Below are 18088 nucleotides of genomic sequence, written 5' to 3'. Positions count from 1 at the left end.
GTTGTATTAACCGGTTTTTCAGGTGTCAATGAATAAGTGCTGTGAAAGCAACCTACTATTATCTGCAGGTTTATGTAGGGTATGGACATACTGATCTAAGTTTTTCCCTCTCCAAAGAACAAACCATTGCATAAGTTATGAGTGTTTTATATGATAAAAATTTCAATTAAAGGATTCAAAGTTATTGAAAAAAGAACAATTAATTTTTTAAAATTTCAAGGAAAGACACAAAGTCCACAAAGTCATAAAATGTTATCTAAATTCTGTGAAACGTACTACGTGCGTACGCAAAATTCGCAAGTGAAAATAATAATCAAACAAATGTCATTAATTGTCCATATACTGTCCGTGGTATATCGATACATTTTCTCCAGAAAAAATAATTTTTTAAGTAATTTTTACCCCAGAAACAATTTCGATTTCGTTTATTTGTCATAACAATGTTCTACACCCACTAGCATTGATTTCTGCGTTAAAAAACAAGCAATTAAAAAGAATTCTTCTGTTTTTACGTGGCAGTTTTTTTTTTTTAATATCAAAAATTGTTACGCTTTAATGTTTTTTAATTAGCCACCATTACACAATTTTCTGTGATACGAACCCTAACACTCCACTTGACAAGTTAGTTTTACGGAAAATTTTAAAGTTAATCAGAGAAATACAACAATGTTTAAGGGAAGGCTTCACTACCAAAGCTCATTTTTGCATCCCAATAATGTTCAGAATAAGTTTCTATAGAAATTAATGCCACAATATTTAATAGAATTTATGGAAATCTTTTTACAAAAAAAGTTCCAAAAAATAAGACAGAATTCAATAAAACTTTTAGAAGAAATTGAGAAAATATTCCCTACAAAAATTTTGAAGCAGTTAAAAAAATTCTTCTGTTTTATCTAATATATTCTGAAAGTCTTAACAATTCTTATATTTCGAAATGTGTTCTCCAGCTATCTACCTTTACGGAATTTTCCACAATACTAATCCTAGCGCTATACTAGAACGTTTCGTTTTGCAGAAAATTTCAACATTAAGCAAAGCAAACAAATAATTTTAAAAACAAAGTTTAATCAATTTAAAAAAGTGTTCTTTTGTTTCCACATAATAATTTTGTTTTTATTGCAAAAATATTATTAATTTTTAAAACCTTCTTTTCTTTGAACGGTCTACAATTACGAAATTATTCGTGATAATAGATCCGGCGCATTGAAACTGTTTGCAATCAGACACACATACAAAGTATGCTATAGGAATGTCTATAAAACTATTAAAAATATGGACAAAAAGTATCGAGGGAATTTCATATTTAAAACAACTTACAGCGGAAAAGATTTTCTATATAGTTGAAAGAAGATTTTTGGAAACTTTTAGATACATGTATTAAAAATTAGCGGCAATATGTAATTTGGCAAACATTAAACGAAGCCGTAACGATTGCGAAAAGAAAGCCTAACAGAGATAGTTCCCTGCACGAGTTGGCTCAGTGCTAACAGTGTAATCGTTACAGCGTCAAATAGTAGTATGTTGGAAAGTAAATATTTCTGGTAATTTTTAATGAATATATCTAAAATGTTTCTATAAATCTTCTTTTGACTATAAAGAACAACTTTCTCGCTAAAACTTGTTTGCAACCTGAAGTTCCCTCGAAATTTTTTGTTGGCGAAACTAGAAAAATGTGGTTAACGACAGGCCGTAATCTGCAATTGAATATTATTAAAAAAGAAAGATAATTTTCAACTTTTGTATTGCTTTTAAGGCATACCAAGAGTACAATTGTGTGTTTACCAAATTTTAAACTGTCTCAATAATATTGGGCCAATTTACGGCAACTTATGTTGTAATGATTTCTTGATTTTTGGAAAAAAAATTTAATTTGGTCGGTAGTTTTTATTCGTAAAACCAATCTTTGCACACAACAAAATTTAAACATAAGAAAGTTCCATCCTGCTATACTATAAAAGTCTATCTGGAAAAAAAGAATAAACTTCCCGAAACTGAAGATTTCTGTTAACTGTGAGACTGAGGTGCCAATGCTAAAAACGTTTTCGGGCGTCGTGTCTGACTAAGGGCACTTTCCTAAGCTTTCAGTTAATAGATTGCAGATGAAGCGTCAGCAATACGCATGTGTGTGTGTGTTTTTTTTATCGTCATGGTTCTTCTATGGATGGCTCTTTACCTGTATTGATTCTCATAATTCCTTAAGAAACCAGTGAAACAAACACCACACGGAAAGAATTAGTCGCTTAAAAATTCGTTGACTTTGTGTATTAGTATCGGATACGAGAAGAAGTCGAATAAAGTTTTGAAACCTCCTTGTTGAAGAATGTGGTCAATAATTATCTAGAAATTATAAAACATTTCAGGAGAATTAAAAAATGTTAATTGCAGATTTTAAATAAACAGCGGTATCAAATTTCTAATTCAGTTGACGAGAATCTCAGCGAAAGTCGAAGAAAATCAAGAAGAAAGGAAGCAAATGAAACAATTATTCATAGCGTCACAAGTTCAACACACACCTACGCTTCTATGCATATACACATACACCCATACATGCATTCAATATTTTTGAAGTATACCCGACTTTATGACTTACACGCAAACCTATACTAAACTAACTTAATACTACCACATATAACGCTGTATGCACTAACGGACTAACGCAGTTTCGCACGCTGAATGTCAATATGCGAACGGCCCTTATACAGTAAAGACGTTTTCTATGTAGTCATAGGGAATATAATTATATAAACTCTAGCATACAATGCAACTTTTCTTGCATTTGTGTAATGCAAAAAAATACTATATAGGCGATTTTAATTCGGTTTCCAAATCGTATAACGTATAACCAAATTCTGAAAAAAGGTTATGTTCCCCAGGATTCATCACGCGTTTCGAATAAATAATTAGTTATGAATTAAAAACAATTTAATACAATATTAGAATGTGTTCGCAAAAATTCTTGGGACGTGGTTTCTTTGAGAAATTTTTCTTAAATCTTTGTTTGCGAAATCTTTTATTCGTTGAAATCATTGAATTATTTGAAATCTATAATTAGTAAAAAAAATCTTCTAAAATGTTTTGAAACCTTTCTAAATCTTCCAATTGTTTTTAAATCTTTGAAAGCTGGTGAACTGTAACCTTTTCAAAATCTTTGAAACACTTTAAATCTTTTAAAAGCTTAAAAATCTTTGTGAAATTGTTATGAAATATTTAAAATCTGATAAGCACGTCTTTATAAAATGTTCAAAATCCTTTTAAATATTTTAACATCTTTGAAACACTTTGAAATATTTATTAATGTTTTGTAATATGGTGTATACTCAAAAACCGAGTGGTGATTTTCTTGAAAATTCCGTTATATGGCCATGGCTCATTCTAATAGACCTTTTTATTCTAGACGTCGGCAGTGCGCACGTGACGAAATTTTGCGTCATTTCCGTATTTCTCGAACAGTTTTGTGTCGAAATGTATGGTAAATATGTTTAATTAAAACAAAAACAAAAAAATAATTTGTAAATAACAGAGATTTCTAAGGTAGAACATTTTTAAGTCTATTTAAAAAAAACGGTGAAAAAAGTGCAAAGGAGTGCGGCGATCAAGGCCATTATTTGCATCTGTTGGCACCTGTCATCTTCTAGAAAATGCTTAAAAATTCGGCAAAACTCACGGAAGATGATGTTCCAGGTACAAAATTAGTGCAAGAATCAGTAGAATATCACCGTGTTGAGCAACTGAAACGATGTCCTAAATGTAGAAAACCGCCATTAAAAGGATAAAAACGTGATTTAGTGGAAAGGTTAGTTGAGGTTGAGGTATAAATACTTTCTTTTGTACAAGAGTTGCAGTTCAGAACTTTGTTTCAGTAAATATTTAATATTCATACAAATATAAAATAACACAATATTATATTTTCTACTTCTCTTTTTCAAGTTTAGATAATAAAAAGCCATTTGTTAGTGATTTCCTGGTATAAGGAATGTACTAACAAATTTTTCTTCTTTCATATAAACTGGTTATAAATAAATAAATATAATTGTTTTGCGTTCTCAGGTAAAAGTATTAAATAGATTTTATTTTTATCACAAAATTTAGGAGGTTCGAAACCCCGATAACAGTGCTTCATTTAATATGTAAGCAAATGTTTTTTTTAACGACAGATGCCAACAAATGTAAATAATGGGTTGCTCGCCACACTTTTCGCACGTTTTCGCAGTTTTTTTCTGAATATACTTAAAAAATTTTTGTCTCTAAACTCTCATTTACTTACACATTTATTTTTCATTGTTATTTTTATTTACAATATTTTCCATGCATTTCGACACAAAACTGTTCGAAAAATACGGAATTGACGTAAAATCCTGGCATGTGCGCACTGTCGACGTCTTGAATAAAAAGGTCTATTCTGAAGCTGAGTTAATACTGAAGATTTCAGCTAATCATTTTTATAATATCTAAGTCAAATATCACAGAAAATGTATACTTTAACATTCTATAGTAGCGGAGACGAAATTTTCAAGGTCGTTGAACACCCAGCTTATAAGAATAATTCACCGCTTCTTACCTTTCATCATTTGAATCTCATATTCATCCTTGCAATTTTTATAATCATACGGATTACATTTTTCGTTGCAGTCAATCAAAAGCGATTGATTCCCATATTTTATTCAATAAGTAAAACAACAGATTTTATCAGCAATTAATTAAGTACAACCTGGAGATATTCACTTTATTTAATTAATTAAGATCGAAGTACAAAACAATTTTGACACTTGTCAAACGTCAAATATCCCCTCACGTACCGTCACATTAATGAAAACCAACTCCAATTTTTAAGAAAGTACTTAATGCACATTCCGAATTTATTTATGAACAATTTTAATGTTGTGTTAGATTTTTTTAATTCGTAACTAATTATTTATTTGAAACGCGTGGTGAATCCTGGGCAACATAACCTTTTTTCAGAATTTGGTTATACGTATATTTTGCGCACGTCTTCTGATTCTCGAAGCCTTTGACCAATCAGCGCAAGATCTCGAGCGCGGGAGATTTGGAACCGAATTAAAATCGCCTATATTGTACTTTTTTGCATTACACAAATGCAAGATGGGTTGCATCGTATGCTAGAGTTTATATATTTATATTTCCTATGACTACATAGTAAACGTCCTTAATGCATACCTACTAGGTGTTTCTTTTACCGCTTATGAGAATCAGAGCCGTATCTGTAGTATGAAAGGCCCCGAGAATGTCTCACTGTTGAATAAGCTTGTCTAAACAAAATTTTTTATTGATTTTAGACTCAATTTAACTGTACTTAACAATATTATAGGCATGAAAATGTTAGAAAGTTTATTCAGTTATTCTTTCAACTGTAATGTAATTCGTAATATTATTCAGAGCTGCAGATCGAGCTAGAAATTTTCCCCCACCATACCTACCGTTTGGGAGCCGCAAAATAAAAGGTGTATGATTACCACTATGTGTTCGCATTTAAGCTGAAAATGCACGACTCGAACTTCGGTTTTCTCAGGTCTTCTGCTACACAATGATTACCGATATGAAAGCTTTGGAAAACTTCGGTGTTCTTCTATTTATATCTCGATCCGCATTTGAAAGAAATTGGCGAATTCAATGTTTCGCATGATTCTCAATTTCATGTATGTGTCGATTTTGAGTTTATTTTTTTCAGATATATATAATATGGTTATTATTACTATTATATATATTATTATTGTTAACATTATAATTATAAAATATTATATTAATATTAATGAGTAGCTGACTAACTTTTAATAGAAATAGTTAAAATTTCAACTAAAACAATTAGTTTTCTGCAAAAAAATAAACTTTAAATAAAATACATAAATGTAAAAAAAAATTATTTTTAAACAAAAAGTTAAATATTCATCCAAAAAGCTGAATTCTATACTACTTTAACTAAATAGATAGATCATCACAAAAAATAATGTTAACAAAGTAGTTCCACTTTCAACCAAAAAAGTTGAAAAAACTCGTTAAGATTCTTTGAAATTGTTTTAAATTATTGAAATTAATTGAAAATTCCTTGGAATCTTTTGAAATATCCTAAAATATTTAAAATCCTTTAAAATCTCTTCAAATATTGCAAAGCTCTTGAAAATTGCTTGCAATTTTCAAAATACCCTAAAATAATTCAAATCCTTTAAAATCTTGAACTAAATTATTGAAATCATTAGAAAACTCTTCGGAATCTATTAAAATATCCTAAGATATATCAAATCCTTTGAAATCTTATATTATATTACTTTGATCAATTGAACATTTCTAGGAACCTTGTAAAATACTCTCAAATATTTCGAAACCTTAACATTTTTTTGAAACACCTTGACACCTTTTAAAGATTTCTAAAGTACTTTGAAATTATTTTAAATAAATGAATTGAACATTTGTTAAAATCTTCTTAAACATCCTCCAATATTTAAAATCCTTTTAAATCTTTTGAAATCTCTTGAAATTTTCCAAAGCTCTTGAAAATTCCTTAAAATGTTAAAAATACCCTAAAATATTTCCAATCTTTTACAATCTCATACTACATTACTGAAATCAATTCAAAATTCTTTGGAATCTATTAAAATATCCTAAAATATATTAAATCTTTCAAAATCTCATATTAAATTACCTTAATCAATTCAAAAAGTACTTCTTTAAAATTTTGTGTAATTCCTTAAGATTATAAAAATAAGATGAAAATTCTTTGGAATCTGTTAAATTATCCTAAAATATATCAAATCCTTTAAAATCACATATTAAACTACTTTAATAACTTTAAAATTCCTTGGAATCATTTAAAATTCTCTCAAATTTTTCAAATCTTTTGAAATACCTAAAACACTTTTTTAATATTTCTAAAGTACTTTAGATTTTTTTAAATAATCCTTTCAAAATTTCTTAATTCTTTGAAATTCCTGTGAATTTTAAAAATAAATAAAAAATTCCTTGACATCTTTTAAACCATCCTCAAATATTTAAAATTCCTAAAAATCTTTTTATATTTCTTGAAATTTTTTAAAGCTCTTGAAAATTCCTTGAAAATTTAAAAATACCTGAAATATTTCAAATCTTTTAAAGCATCCTCAACAAAAATTCAAAGCTTTCGAAATTTAATACTCAAAAATGTTCAACTAGATGGGATTCAAGTCTATAAATTTTAAATTGTAAACTCGGAAGTTTATTGAAAAATATTTAGTAATCATAAATAAATCGAAGGCGTTCAAAATTTAAAAGTATGTTTTTCAAAAAAAGATATATAATTTCATGATTATATACAAAAATTGTTTAAAAAATAGTTAAACTTTAACTTTAACTTCTAAATTTAAGTCTGAAATAAATTCATTTACAGATTGTTCAACTGAAAAACATACATTTTAATTTTAAACGCTTTCAATTTATTTGTGTTTATTAATTTTTTATAAATAAACTTCCGAGTTTACAATTAAAAATTTGAAGACTTGAATCCCATCGATTTGAAAATTATTCTTATTGAATAGTTAAAAATTTGCGAAACTTCAATTTCGCAAGCTTTGAATTTGTATTGATCCCATTTTCAAAACTCTAATTTACAATCATTTCAATATTTAACGTTTGAAAATTTTCTCTTTTATAAATTTCAATTGGAAGCTTTAAAAAATTTCAAGAGATTTCAAAAGATTCTTAAGGATTTTAAATATTTGAGGATCTTTTAAAAGATTTCAAGGAATTTTTAATTTATTTTTTTAAGTTACAGGAATTTCAACACTGAAAGAAATTTTATAATAATACTTGATATTTCAATATTCATAATTGATATAGTCGATTACGATTTAGGGAAATCGTGTAAATATAAAAATTATTGTTAGCGTAATTACGAAACTTTACAATTAGAATATGAAAACCTAATATCTTTAGAACAGGAATTGGTATATTCAATAGCAAAGATTGATATTTTATCTATTAAAACGCAGAATAAGAAAAATGGATAATGACATATTGAAATAATATAAAAGCAATTATAGGAATTAATAAATTGAGGTAAAAAAGTTAATATAAATGTTATACACATTGATATAGTCAAAGAGAAAGTGAAAGGTAATAAGAGATATTTTTATTTTTTGTGATAGACGCTAACAGAAATTGTAATCTTCAGTTGAGGAAATTGTAAAACACTATTTCAACAAATCCGAATATGGCCTCACGATGTGAATCGGAGAACTTCGTGTTCCCAGCTAAACTGGTCAACATTCATGTATGGACACGTGTTTTCCAGTGTTTTATTCTTGAGGCAAGAGTGGTAATAATTGGCTAAAGTATACATTTTTTTATGATACTTAACTTACAAAATATAAAAGTTATTAGTTGAAAATTTTAAGGATTTTACCACTCACGTTTTGAGCATCAGATTACAAAGCATTACTAAAGATTCTAGAAGGTTTCAATATATTCTAAAGATTTAAAAATATTTAAAAGGATTTTTGAACGTTGTACAAAGAATTATGAACGTGTTACGAAGATTTTATGGATTTGAACGATTTAAAAGAGGCGTGTACATTCGGGTGGTCGAAAATCATACCTGTTGAAATTTTTTTTGAATTAGAGGGAATGCCACCCCCCCCCCGTTTCATGTGGTTGCTGGAAAAAAAATTCCCTCCAAGTTTTAGCCAAATCGGTAAATATTAAGATGTGCCGCAAAGGCCCTGAAAATCTGATAAGATTAACATGGGGAAATTTTGGTTTTCGGAAAAATGGCATTCAGGTTTCTGTATTTAAACTTAGCTTGCGGAAGATATTAAGAATTCGTTAAGGAGTCTCCAATCAATCATTTCCATTAAATTACTTTAAATTTTGATGCCCCCCCCCCCTTTTTGGAGCCCCAAAAATTCCCCAAAAAACTGAAATTGACATTTTTGCCAAAAATGTACACATAAATGCTCTGTTTTTCCCTTTTTTGCCATAAATTATTTTTTTTTGTCAAGTGGAATGTTTTTAAGTATTTTTCAACTAACTAACAATGATTTAAACAATTTATTTTTATTTAAATCATTTTTTTTCTATCACTCATTGAAAGATAGATTTTTTATGTTTTATTGAACAATATTTTGTACTGTAAACAACCCTAAGCATTTCTGTTCTTCTGTCCTTGTGTTGAGTTTTCAAATAACAGTTTAGTGCTTGCTTAACCGGGGGAGACAGATTTTCGTTTCTAGGTATAATTCTCTCTCTAAAAACTCGATTAATAAAAGTCAAAGTCGATTGAAAGAATTTTTCGAAGCAAATTTTCTTGAAACATTTAACAATTTCTTTTTTATGCTGCGAGCACGAAAGGAAAGAGAAATTCAATTTTGGTGTAAGCCACAATGCTGCTTTCTTTTCGAAGTCTGTGTTTGGCAAGTAATAAGGCAGAATTTTACCCAGAATTCGCTTTGCATGAAAATGCACGTCTCGAAAGCAAGTACTTTTCGAATTTTTAGTAGCCTTCGTTTTCATATTTTCAGAGCAAGTGGCGCATGATTTGACTGCAGGTGCAGCAGCCGGCAAGGTCTGCATTGTCCCCAGAGTGACTGTAGATGTGACTTTTCTCGGGAATTGGAAGGCTTTCGATAGTTCATTATCATGTGTATAATCTTCCACTTCGTCCACCTGTTCTGAAAGATCTTGATTTTGATCACTTGATCCTTGCAGTAGTGAATCTGTACATGCAATAATTCAGGTTTCTAGTGCAGAACCTTTTAAAAGCAAGACCTTGCAACTTTTTCCACAACATTCGAAAGCCTTGAAGAGTGTCAATCAAATTTGGTAAGCACAGTGCATTTGTCTGGGACCGCTTCTTCGTTTCTCGATCAACAAACTGCATTTTTTTTAATGCTGCCCGAGCTTCTCCAAAAAATTCGTCGTGGTAAGAATTCTTAGTCCATGGAATCCGACGAGAATGAAGACCGCAATCGTCGCCATTAATTCCATCCCCTATGTAGTTCAATAATTGAAGCACGTAGGCCGTTTGCCAAGCTTCTGGAGGCATTAATATTTCATAAATTGCCGTATCCCAGGCTCCTGGAAAATTCAAATAATTATTTTAAGACAAAATTGCAGTATTATTTACATGAGTGCAGCAATGAGGGTAGATGACAGATGGCAATGATTCAAAATTTCAATTAGTGTTTATAAATTTAAGACTTCTTTTAATTAATTTTTTAATTGAATTTTACATTCTAAGGCTAAACATTACCTGGTGATCTTGAAAGAAGATCCATGAAATGGGACTATTTTTTACTGAACACCTGCTTACACTGCAGCGTTCGCCTTCATCTCAAATTCAAATTTTTGGTCAGAAGATTATTCCTTATACATTTTAGTATATGTGGTGGATCATATAAAGGAATAATTTCGACATTATCGATGAGAATTGTCCAATCTGCAAACATTTAATAGTATTAATAAAAAAATTTACTGTGACTGAAATTATATAAATTTTATAATATAAGAGAGGGCTTACACTGGGAAATTTGCTTCTCTTACCTGACTTTGTCCGTATCTATCTGTAACAATTTAATTGCTTTAATGTTAGATGATCCCTGATCACAAACTGTGGCTGCGATATTAAATCCAGCTGCGGTTACGGCTCTGACGACATCCTTAATACACCACGCTAACTGTTCGTGTGTTGTTTGTCCACCACAAAAGTTGTATGTAAGAGGAATTTTCCAGCCATTTTTCATTCCTCTTAACATAAATACAAGAGCGTGATCTGAATACTTATTGGTTCGATTTGTTCCCCAATCCTCAAAACCAATAATTTTGGTTTTTCGTGCAGAATACTGGAAATGCAATTTCAGAGAAACTTCGTCCTACATGAGAACGCAGACTTTATCAAGCTCATCAGTTATTCTTCTGGCAGCATCCTTCAGTAGGTCTTTCATGGTCTGAGTTACACCGGTATCAAAACGAATCTGGGTGAGTAGCTTGTTCACTGATGTTGGACTTGGAAGTGGCAAAAAAGTTCCTAAGTATTTATATGTTGCAGCCGATCTTTTATAAATTGAAAGACACAACAGCTTTTCACTTCTTGTAAATCGCCTACCATTAGGGTGTTTATTTTAATTTCTGAGGGCCATTTCTATAAAACTTCGCTGAAGAGTTGTTAGGGTACTTATTTTGCCTGCAAAGAAGTTTGCTTTAAGGTTGTTTGCAAGCTTGCTAATGCTATTCGCATACCTGTATGTGGGTCGAAAAGATTGTCAGGAAAAAAGAGCAAAACAGCATGAAAAGCAGGGAAAAAGGGGGAAAAATAGGAAACGAAAAGAAAAATTAAGAGAAAAAAAGGAAAATATGGGAATAGTCAAAAATGGGAAAGATGAAACATTTATGTTGGCATTTAGAGAATAAGAAACAATCTTTTTAAAACAAATTACATAGTTTTTAAACAAAGTTAAAATATATTTTAAATAATTTTGAAAATCTTTCAAAATCCATTCACGGCAATATAAAAAAAATATAAATCTTTCTCATAATGAAGAATATTTTCTCTTCTAAGAATTTCTTAATTAATAATTCAATATTTCTGTACAAAAAGTCTAGTGTTTCAAAATCCAGAATAACAATGTCAAAAAAATTAAGAATGCTACAAAGTTTTAAAACATAATGTCTTAAAATTCTTCTGAATGTTTTATAATAATTGAAAATTCGTTGAAATTTGTCAAATTCCACCATATCCCTTAAAACTCATAAAAATCCGTAATTAATCTGGGGAAAAATAGAGAACAAAACAATGTTTACAGTTATGTTTACATTTAAGGAAGAAGAAACCATCTTTTTAAAATACATTGTAAAGTTTTTAAATAATATTGAATGATTTTAAAAATGTTTTTAAATATTTTAAAATACATTAACGGCGATATAAAAAGTACTAACCTTTCTCATTATGAAGAATATTTTCTCTTCTAAAAATTCTTTAATTAATAATTCAATTTTTCTTTAACAGAAATTTACTGTTTCAAAATCCAAAATAACAAATTTTAAAAAATTAAAAATTCTACAAAGTTTTGAAGCATAACGTCTTGGAATTCGTCTTAATCTTTTTAAATAACTTAAAATCCTTTAAAATTTGCCGAAATTCCTCCATATCCCTTAAAATTCATAAAATCCGTAAAAATCCCTTAAAATGAAATTTAATTTATTCCCTTATGTTCTCTAGAAATTCGTAAAATTTCCTTAAATTAGTGAAAATCTATTAAGTTAAGTATGAATAATTTAGAACTTCTTAAATATAAATAAAATTTAAATAAGTTTCTTTATTTAAGAAAAAGTAAGATGACGATTCCTTTAAATTTTTATTTTTAAAACAAAAGGGGAAATATAACTCAGAGGAATAGGGGAATAAGGAAAGATTGTACACCCTGTAATTAGTATACATTAAACATTATTAATTAATTTAATTAAATTATAAGAGTTTCTACTATGAGTAAGAATTTGCAATACAAATGTATCAAAAATATTTTTACACAGATGTAAATGCAATAGTTAAAGTGATGATATAAAACTTTAAATATTTACAAAAAGTGGATATGTACAAAATTCAAAGCGTACTTACACTAATAATTGTGCAACAGTATAAACATTATATTACTGCTAATAAACAACTTTAACGGAATTTCAAACACTACCACCAATTTTCATTTTGGTTGCCATCTTCACGATAAGAGGAAATAATCGATTTTGCAAATATTTATAAATACAAACGATTCCCAAATTTGTATATAATACAATAATAAACGTCGTCACACATTCGTGCTTTGAAATATACTTTTTAGCTGCTTTTATATATTGGATTTCAAAATTTATATCAGGTATAATATGTGAAAAACAATACCGTTTATGTTTAGTTTTCAAGTTATCGATTTCTGTTCTTGCATTCAAAACCTCCTCGTACATTTCAGAGGTCTTTGGATCCAATTCTTCGTGCTTCCAAATCAAACGTTTTGACGCCTTCACTTTGAAATTAGCTTTCTTCTTTTTTGAAGAAGACGCCTCTTTAGACACCTCTTTATCTTCTGCACGTTTCTCCTCAAATTTTTTAATATTTATTATATTAATTTTATTGTACTCTTCTTCTACAATTCTAGGACTTAAATCCTTTTCGAAACATTCTTCTCGTATCTTTTTAGCATTTGCTTCGCCTTCGGCCACTAATTCAGCGTCATTACCAACACTTCTCTGTTTCTTTCTCGAAATTTCCTCCTTCGGTTCCGGAACATCCATGTCAAACTTTCGTGTCATGCGTTTTCCGGGGCCGTGACTGGAAGCAGGCGATGAAAATTCGCGCATATGACTTTTTCTAACCGAACCACCGCTTCCTGGTGAATTCGGCACCCAATTGTGGCTACTAATTGGAAAAAACTCCGTGCTTGGAGAATAAATTTCTGCTGCTTCAATATTTTCTATTTCTTTATCCTCTAAATTGATTGAAATATTCAAATTAGCGTCCACATCACCGGCTACCTCAGCCTGAGAATCTGCAGGAAGATACTTCACCTCTTTTTTAGGCAACAACACGGAAGGCACTATTTTTGTTTTAAACAAATTTCGTGGACCATGTAAATAGTCCTCCGCCTGAAAATGCAGAAAGCAAACGCGATAACCACTCTTGTCGATTTCCTTGTAGGTTATTTGTGTCAAGAGCGGATTTGACACCACTTCTAACCACGACAAACCCGGATTTTCGTCCTTTGGAAATTGGTGGTGCTTTACGTGACGCGACGATTGACACCCGGGAACGACACACCTCCGTTTGTTGAACCGTATATTCATCGGATTCATTTTCGCAAATAAAATATAGACTTTGTAATACTTTGGCACCGTCTGAGACTTTAAACTTTCGAACCTTCAAATTCAATCACGTCAATACAGTTGAGAGGGCCTGGGTCCAATACTATGACACGTCTATGGCCGCGTGAATATGGTAGGAGACGATATAAATGCCTGGGTTTCGTGCAACATTTTTGAAACTGACAATTAATCTATACCATTTTTGGTTGAAAAATCATGTATTTTGTTAACAGTTCGTCTTTCTTTGTAGAAATTAAATTGCTTTATGGAAAATTTATACTTTTTGATTCAAAATTACATTTTTCGGTTGAATTATCGACTGTAAATATTTTTTGGTTGCAAAGTCGTTTTGTTGTAAATGCAACTATATTGTTAAAAATCAAAATCATAATTTTTGGGTGGAAAATTCGATTACTCACTTAAAGTTGAACTACTTAGTGAAAAAATTAATTTCTTCTCATTAAGGATTCATAATTATAGTTGAAAATTCAACTATTTGCCTTTAAATTAGGTTAAAAATTCAGCTTTTTTGTAGATAATACTCTTTTTGACTTTGAAGTTTAAAAATTCATTAAAATTAAATTGACCTTTTTGAGTAGAAATTTAATCTTTTTGGTTGAAAATGTATCCTTTTTGGTAAAAAATGCAATTGTTTGGTTAAAATATAAACTGTACATCTTCTTGGGTTTAAAAGACGATTATTTCACTGAGAGTTGAACTACTTTAAAAAAAAAAGTTTTTTTAACAAGGTTTTATAATTATGGTTGAAAATTTAACTATTTCGTTGAAAGTTTAACTCTTTGATTGAAAACTCATATTTTTCGCTTAAGAAATTGAACTTTTTGTAGATAATTCGTCTTTTTGATTTTAAAATTAAATAATTTCGCTGAAAATTCATGTATTTTGTTTAAATTTTTTTTCTTTTGTAGATCATTAATTTTCTTGGTTGAGTTTGAAAATCGTTTTTTTTTTTATAGAACATTAATCTTCATAGTCAAAAATTCACCTTTTCCCTTGAAAATTTAACAATTTTGTTGAAAATTCGTTTTTTTTTCCTTGTTCAATTCAATTTTTTATCACAGCTTTTATCTGGAAATTGAATTATTCCATTTTTGGTTAAACATGATCCTGTAAATTGTATCAGTTAAAACACCAATTATTTGTTAGAAAATTAATTTATTTGTTTTCGATTATGACTTGAAATATTATTTCAGTCTAAAAATTTCTTATTTTTAACCTATTCAATTTGAAATTTTTGAATTAAAAAAAGAAAATTTCGTTAACTATCAGCAATATTTGACCTTTCATTTAAAACAGTCCATTACAAACAACTGTTAAAAACTATACAAATTTGAACAGAATAGTTCAAAATAGAAAGCCTTGAATTGTTAAATTTGTAATGACCTAAATTTTAAGTTTAAACGCTACAATTTTAATTTTAAAAAAGATTCAGAATTAATTTAAAACTTAAAATTATTTCAAATAATTTGAAACACGATTTAGACTTTTGCAGATTTAAAAAAAAAAGCTTTTTGACAATTGTACAGTATTTAAAAAGAATAACAAAAATGGTTGTGATTGCTAAGAACATTGAAAATGATTTTTTATTTTGACAAATAAATTTTAAGTGAGTATTTGAAAACATTTAAAAAATTAAAGAAAAAAGAATCCGAACGATTTTAAGGAATTTTTTTTATTTTGCAGTTTTTTTTAATTTTGGAAAAAAAATCTAATTAACAAAATATATCGATTTTCAAACCAAAAGTTTACTTTTTAACAAATTAAATTCACTTACAGTTGAAGTACATAGTAAAAAAATGAATTTTTTCTTATTAAGGATTTATAATTATAGTTGAAAATTCAACTATTTGCCTTCAAATTAATTTTTTTGTTAAAAAGATTTTACTTTTTTGTTAAAATTGCATCTTTGGGCATTAAAAGTCAACAATTTGATAGAAAGTTAAACTATTTGGTCGACAATTAAAATTTTGGTTGAAAAATCATATTTTTGGGATCAAAATTCAGCTTTTTTGTAGATGATACTCTTTTTGACTTTAAAATTAAATAATTTTGTTGAAAGTTCATATATTTTGTTGGAAATTGACCTTGTTTGGTAGAAATTTAATCTTTTTGGTTGAAAATGTTTCATTTTTGGTCCAAAATGCAATTGTTTGTTTGAAATATGAACTGTACATCTTCTTGGGCTTAAAAGTCGATTATTTCACTAAGAGTTGAATTACTTTGTAAAAAGAAATAAAAGAGAGTATTCGAATATGTGATATTCTCGTAATATGAGAAAGCGGGGTATCAGCTAAACTAAGAGACACATTCTGTTGGTTCTATCACTAGCTTGTAGCCCTTGAAGAAAAAGTAATTTCGTGGTATAGTCCATTTTTCACTGGGCTTCTAAAGATTATAGACAAACTTTTTGTGAAATCGATGGTGGTCGAGTTCTTGGAAGGGAATTCTTTAAACCCTATTTATTATTTATTAAATATGTATTTAGCAGTAAAGTTTGTCTAGAGTGAGGGTAATTGAATAACTATGTAAGTAAATATCGATAGTGTTGAAGTTTTTCATTGTACAGGTCAGACATAGTAAGTGCATAGTTGCACGGTGTGGTTCTCATCATATGAGATACCTGTGGTTTTTATAACACTGTGGCTGCGCGGGGGAAATTGGTTACAAAAGTGTTTGTGACTACTGCAAAAACCAAATATATCTAGATAGCAGTATATTTATACTTTGGAAACATAGAATGAAGTTTTTCATTAAAAATAATGCTTTATTTTGCATTTTATTAGCTATTTCCTGGGGTGTTAAAAATTTAACCATTTGGTTGAAAGTTTAACTCTTTGATTGAAAACTCATATTTTTCGCTGACCAAAATCAAATTTTTGTAGATTTCCTTTTTTTTTACTTTAAAATTAAATAATTTCGTTGAAAGTTCATGTATTTTGTTCAAAATTTGTCTTTTTTTGTAGATCATTAATTTTCTTGGTCGAAAATTCATGTTATTGGTTGAGAATTTAACATCGATATAGAAAATTAATTTTTTCGATTAAAAATTATTTTTTTTTATCTAAAAATGTAACTATTCTAGGATTGATTAAAAATTAATCGTTTTTATCTGGAAATTGAAATATTCAATTTTTGGTCGAAACTTTATCCTGTACATTGCATTAGTTGAAACAGCAATTATTTGATAGAAAATTAATTTAATTTGTTAAAAAGTAAACTTTGGGCTTGAAAATTGATATATTTTGTTAATTAGATATTTTCCTAAAATTAAAAAAACTGCAAAATAAAAAAATTTCCTTAAAATCGTCCGGATTCTTTTTTTTTTAATTTTTAAAACGTTTTCAAATACTCCCTTAACATTTATTTGTCAAAATAAAAAATCATTTTCATTGTTCTTAGCAATCACAACAATTTTTGTTATTCTTTTTAAATACTGTACAATTCTCAAAAAGCTTTTTTTTTTAAATCTGCAAAAGTCTAAATCGTGTTTCAAATTATTTGAAATAATTTCAAGTTTTAAATTAATTCTGAATCTTTTTTAAAATTAAAATTGTAGCGTTTAAACTTAAAATTTAGCTCATTACAAATTTAACAATTCAAGGCTTTCTATTTCGAACCATTCTGTTCAAATTTTTATAGTTTTTAACAGTTGTTTGTAATGGATTGTTTTAAATGAAAGGTCAAATATTGCTGATAATTAACGAAATTTTCTTTTTTTAATTAAAAAATTTCAAATTGAATGGGTTAAAAATAAAAAAATTTTAGACTGAAATAATATTTCAAGCCATAATTGAAAACAAATAAATTAATTTTCTAACAAATAATTGGTGTTTTAACTAATACAATTTACAGTTCATGTTCTATAAAAAAGAAAACGATTTTCAAACATAACCAATATATACGATTAATGTTTAATCAATCCTATAATAGTTACATTTTCAGATAAAGATAAATCATTTTTAACAGAAAATATTTATTTTTAACAAAGTTGTTTAATTGTCAACCAATCAGATGAATTTTCGATCAAGAAAATTAATGATCTACAAAAAAAGACAAATTTTAAACAAAATACATGAATTTTCAACGAAATTATTTAATGTTAAAGTCAAAAAGACGAATTATCTACAAAAAGTTCAATTTCTTAAGCGAAAAATATGAGTTTTCAATCAAAGAGTTAAACTTTCAACCAAATAGTTAAATTTTCAACCATAATTATAAAACCTTGTTAAAAAAAACG

General features: G+C 28.4%; 2 protein-coding genes across 2 annotated transcripts in view; one reads left to right on the top strand and one right to left on the bottom strand.

The window, feature by feature from the left end:
* Positions 1 to 18088, top strand: part of LOC117167267 — a 96131-nt gene that overhangs the window by 44090 nt on the left and 33953 nt on the right. The window lies entirely within an intron of this gene.
* Positions 9128 to 18088, bottom strand: part of LOC117167268 — an 18345-nt gene continuing 9384 nt past the window's right edge. Inside the window, exons 2-4 of the mRNA XM_033352074.1 lie at positions 10525 to 11164; positions 10235 to 10420; positions 9128 to 10059 (exon numbers count right to left, since the gene is read on the bottom strand). Of these exons, the coding sequence (XP_033207965.1) occupies positions 9674 to 10059; positions 10235 to 10259 (411 nt within the window). The 5' untranslated portion in view covers positions 10260 to 10420; positions 10525 to 11164 and the 3' untranslated portion in view covers positions 9128 to 9673. The remainder of the gene's footprint in view (positions 10060 to 10234; positions 10421 to 10524; positions 11165 to 18088) is intronic.

The sequence above is a fragment of the Belonocnema kinseyi genome, chromosome 2 (assembly GCF_010883055.1).
Source record: "Belonocnema kinseyi isolate 2016_QV_RU_SX_M_011 chromosome 2, B_treatae_v1, whole genome shotgun sequence".
Taxonomy (NCBI): domain Eukaryota; kingdom Metazoa; phylum Arthropoda; class Insecta; order Hymenoptera; family Cynipidae; genus Belonocnema; species Belonocnema kinseyi.
The sequence above is the reverse complement of the archived record's forward strand: the minus strand, read 5'-3'. Positions and strand labels throughout refer to the sequence as shown.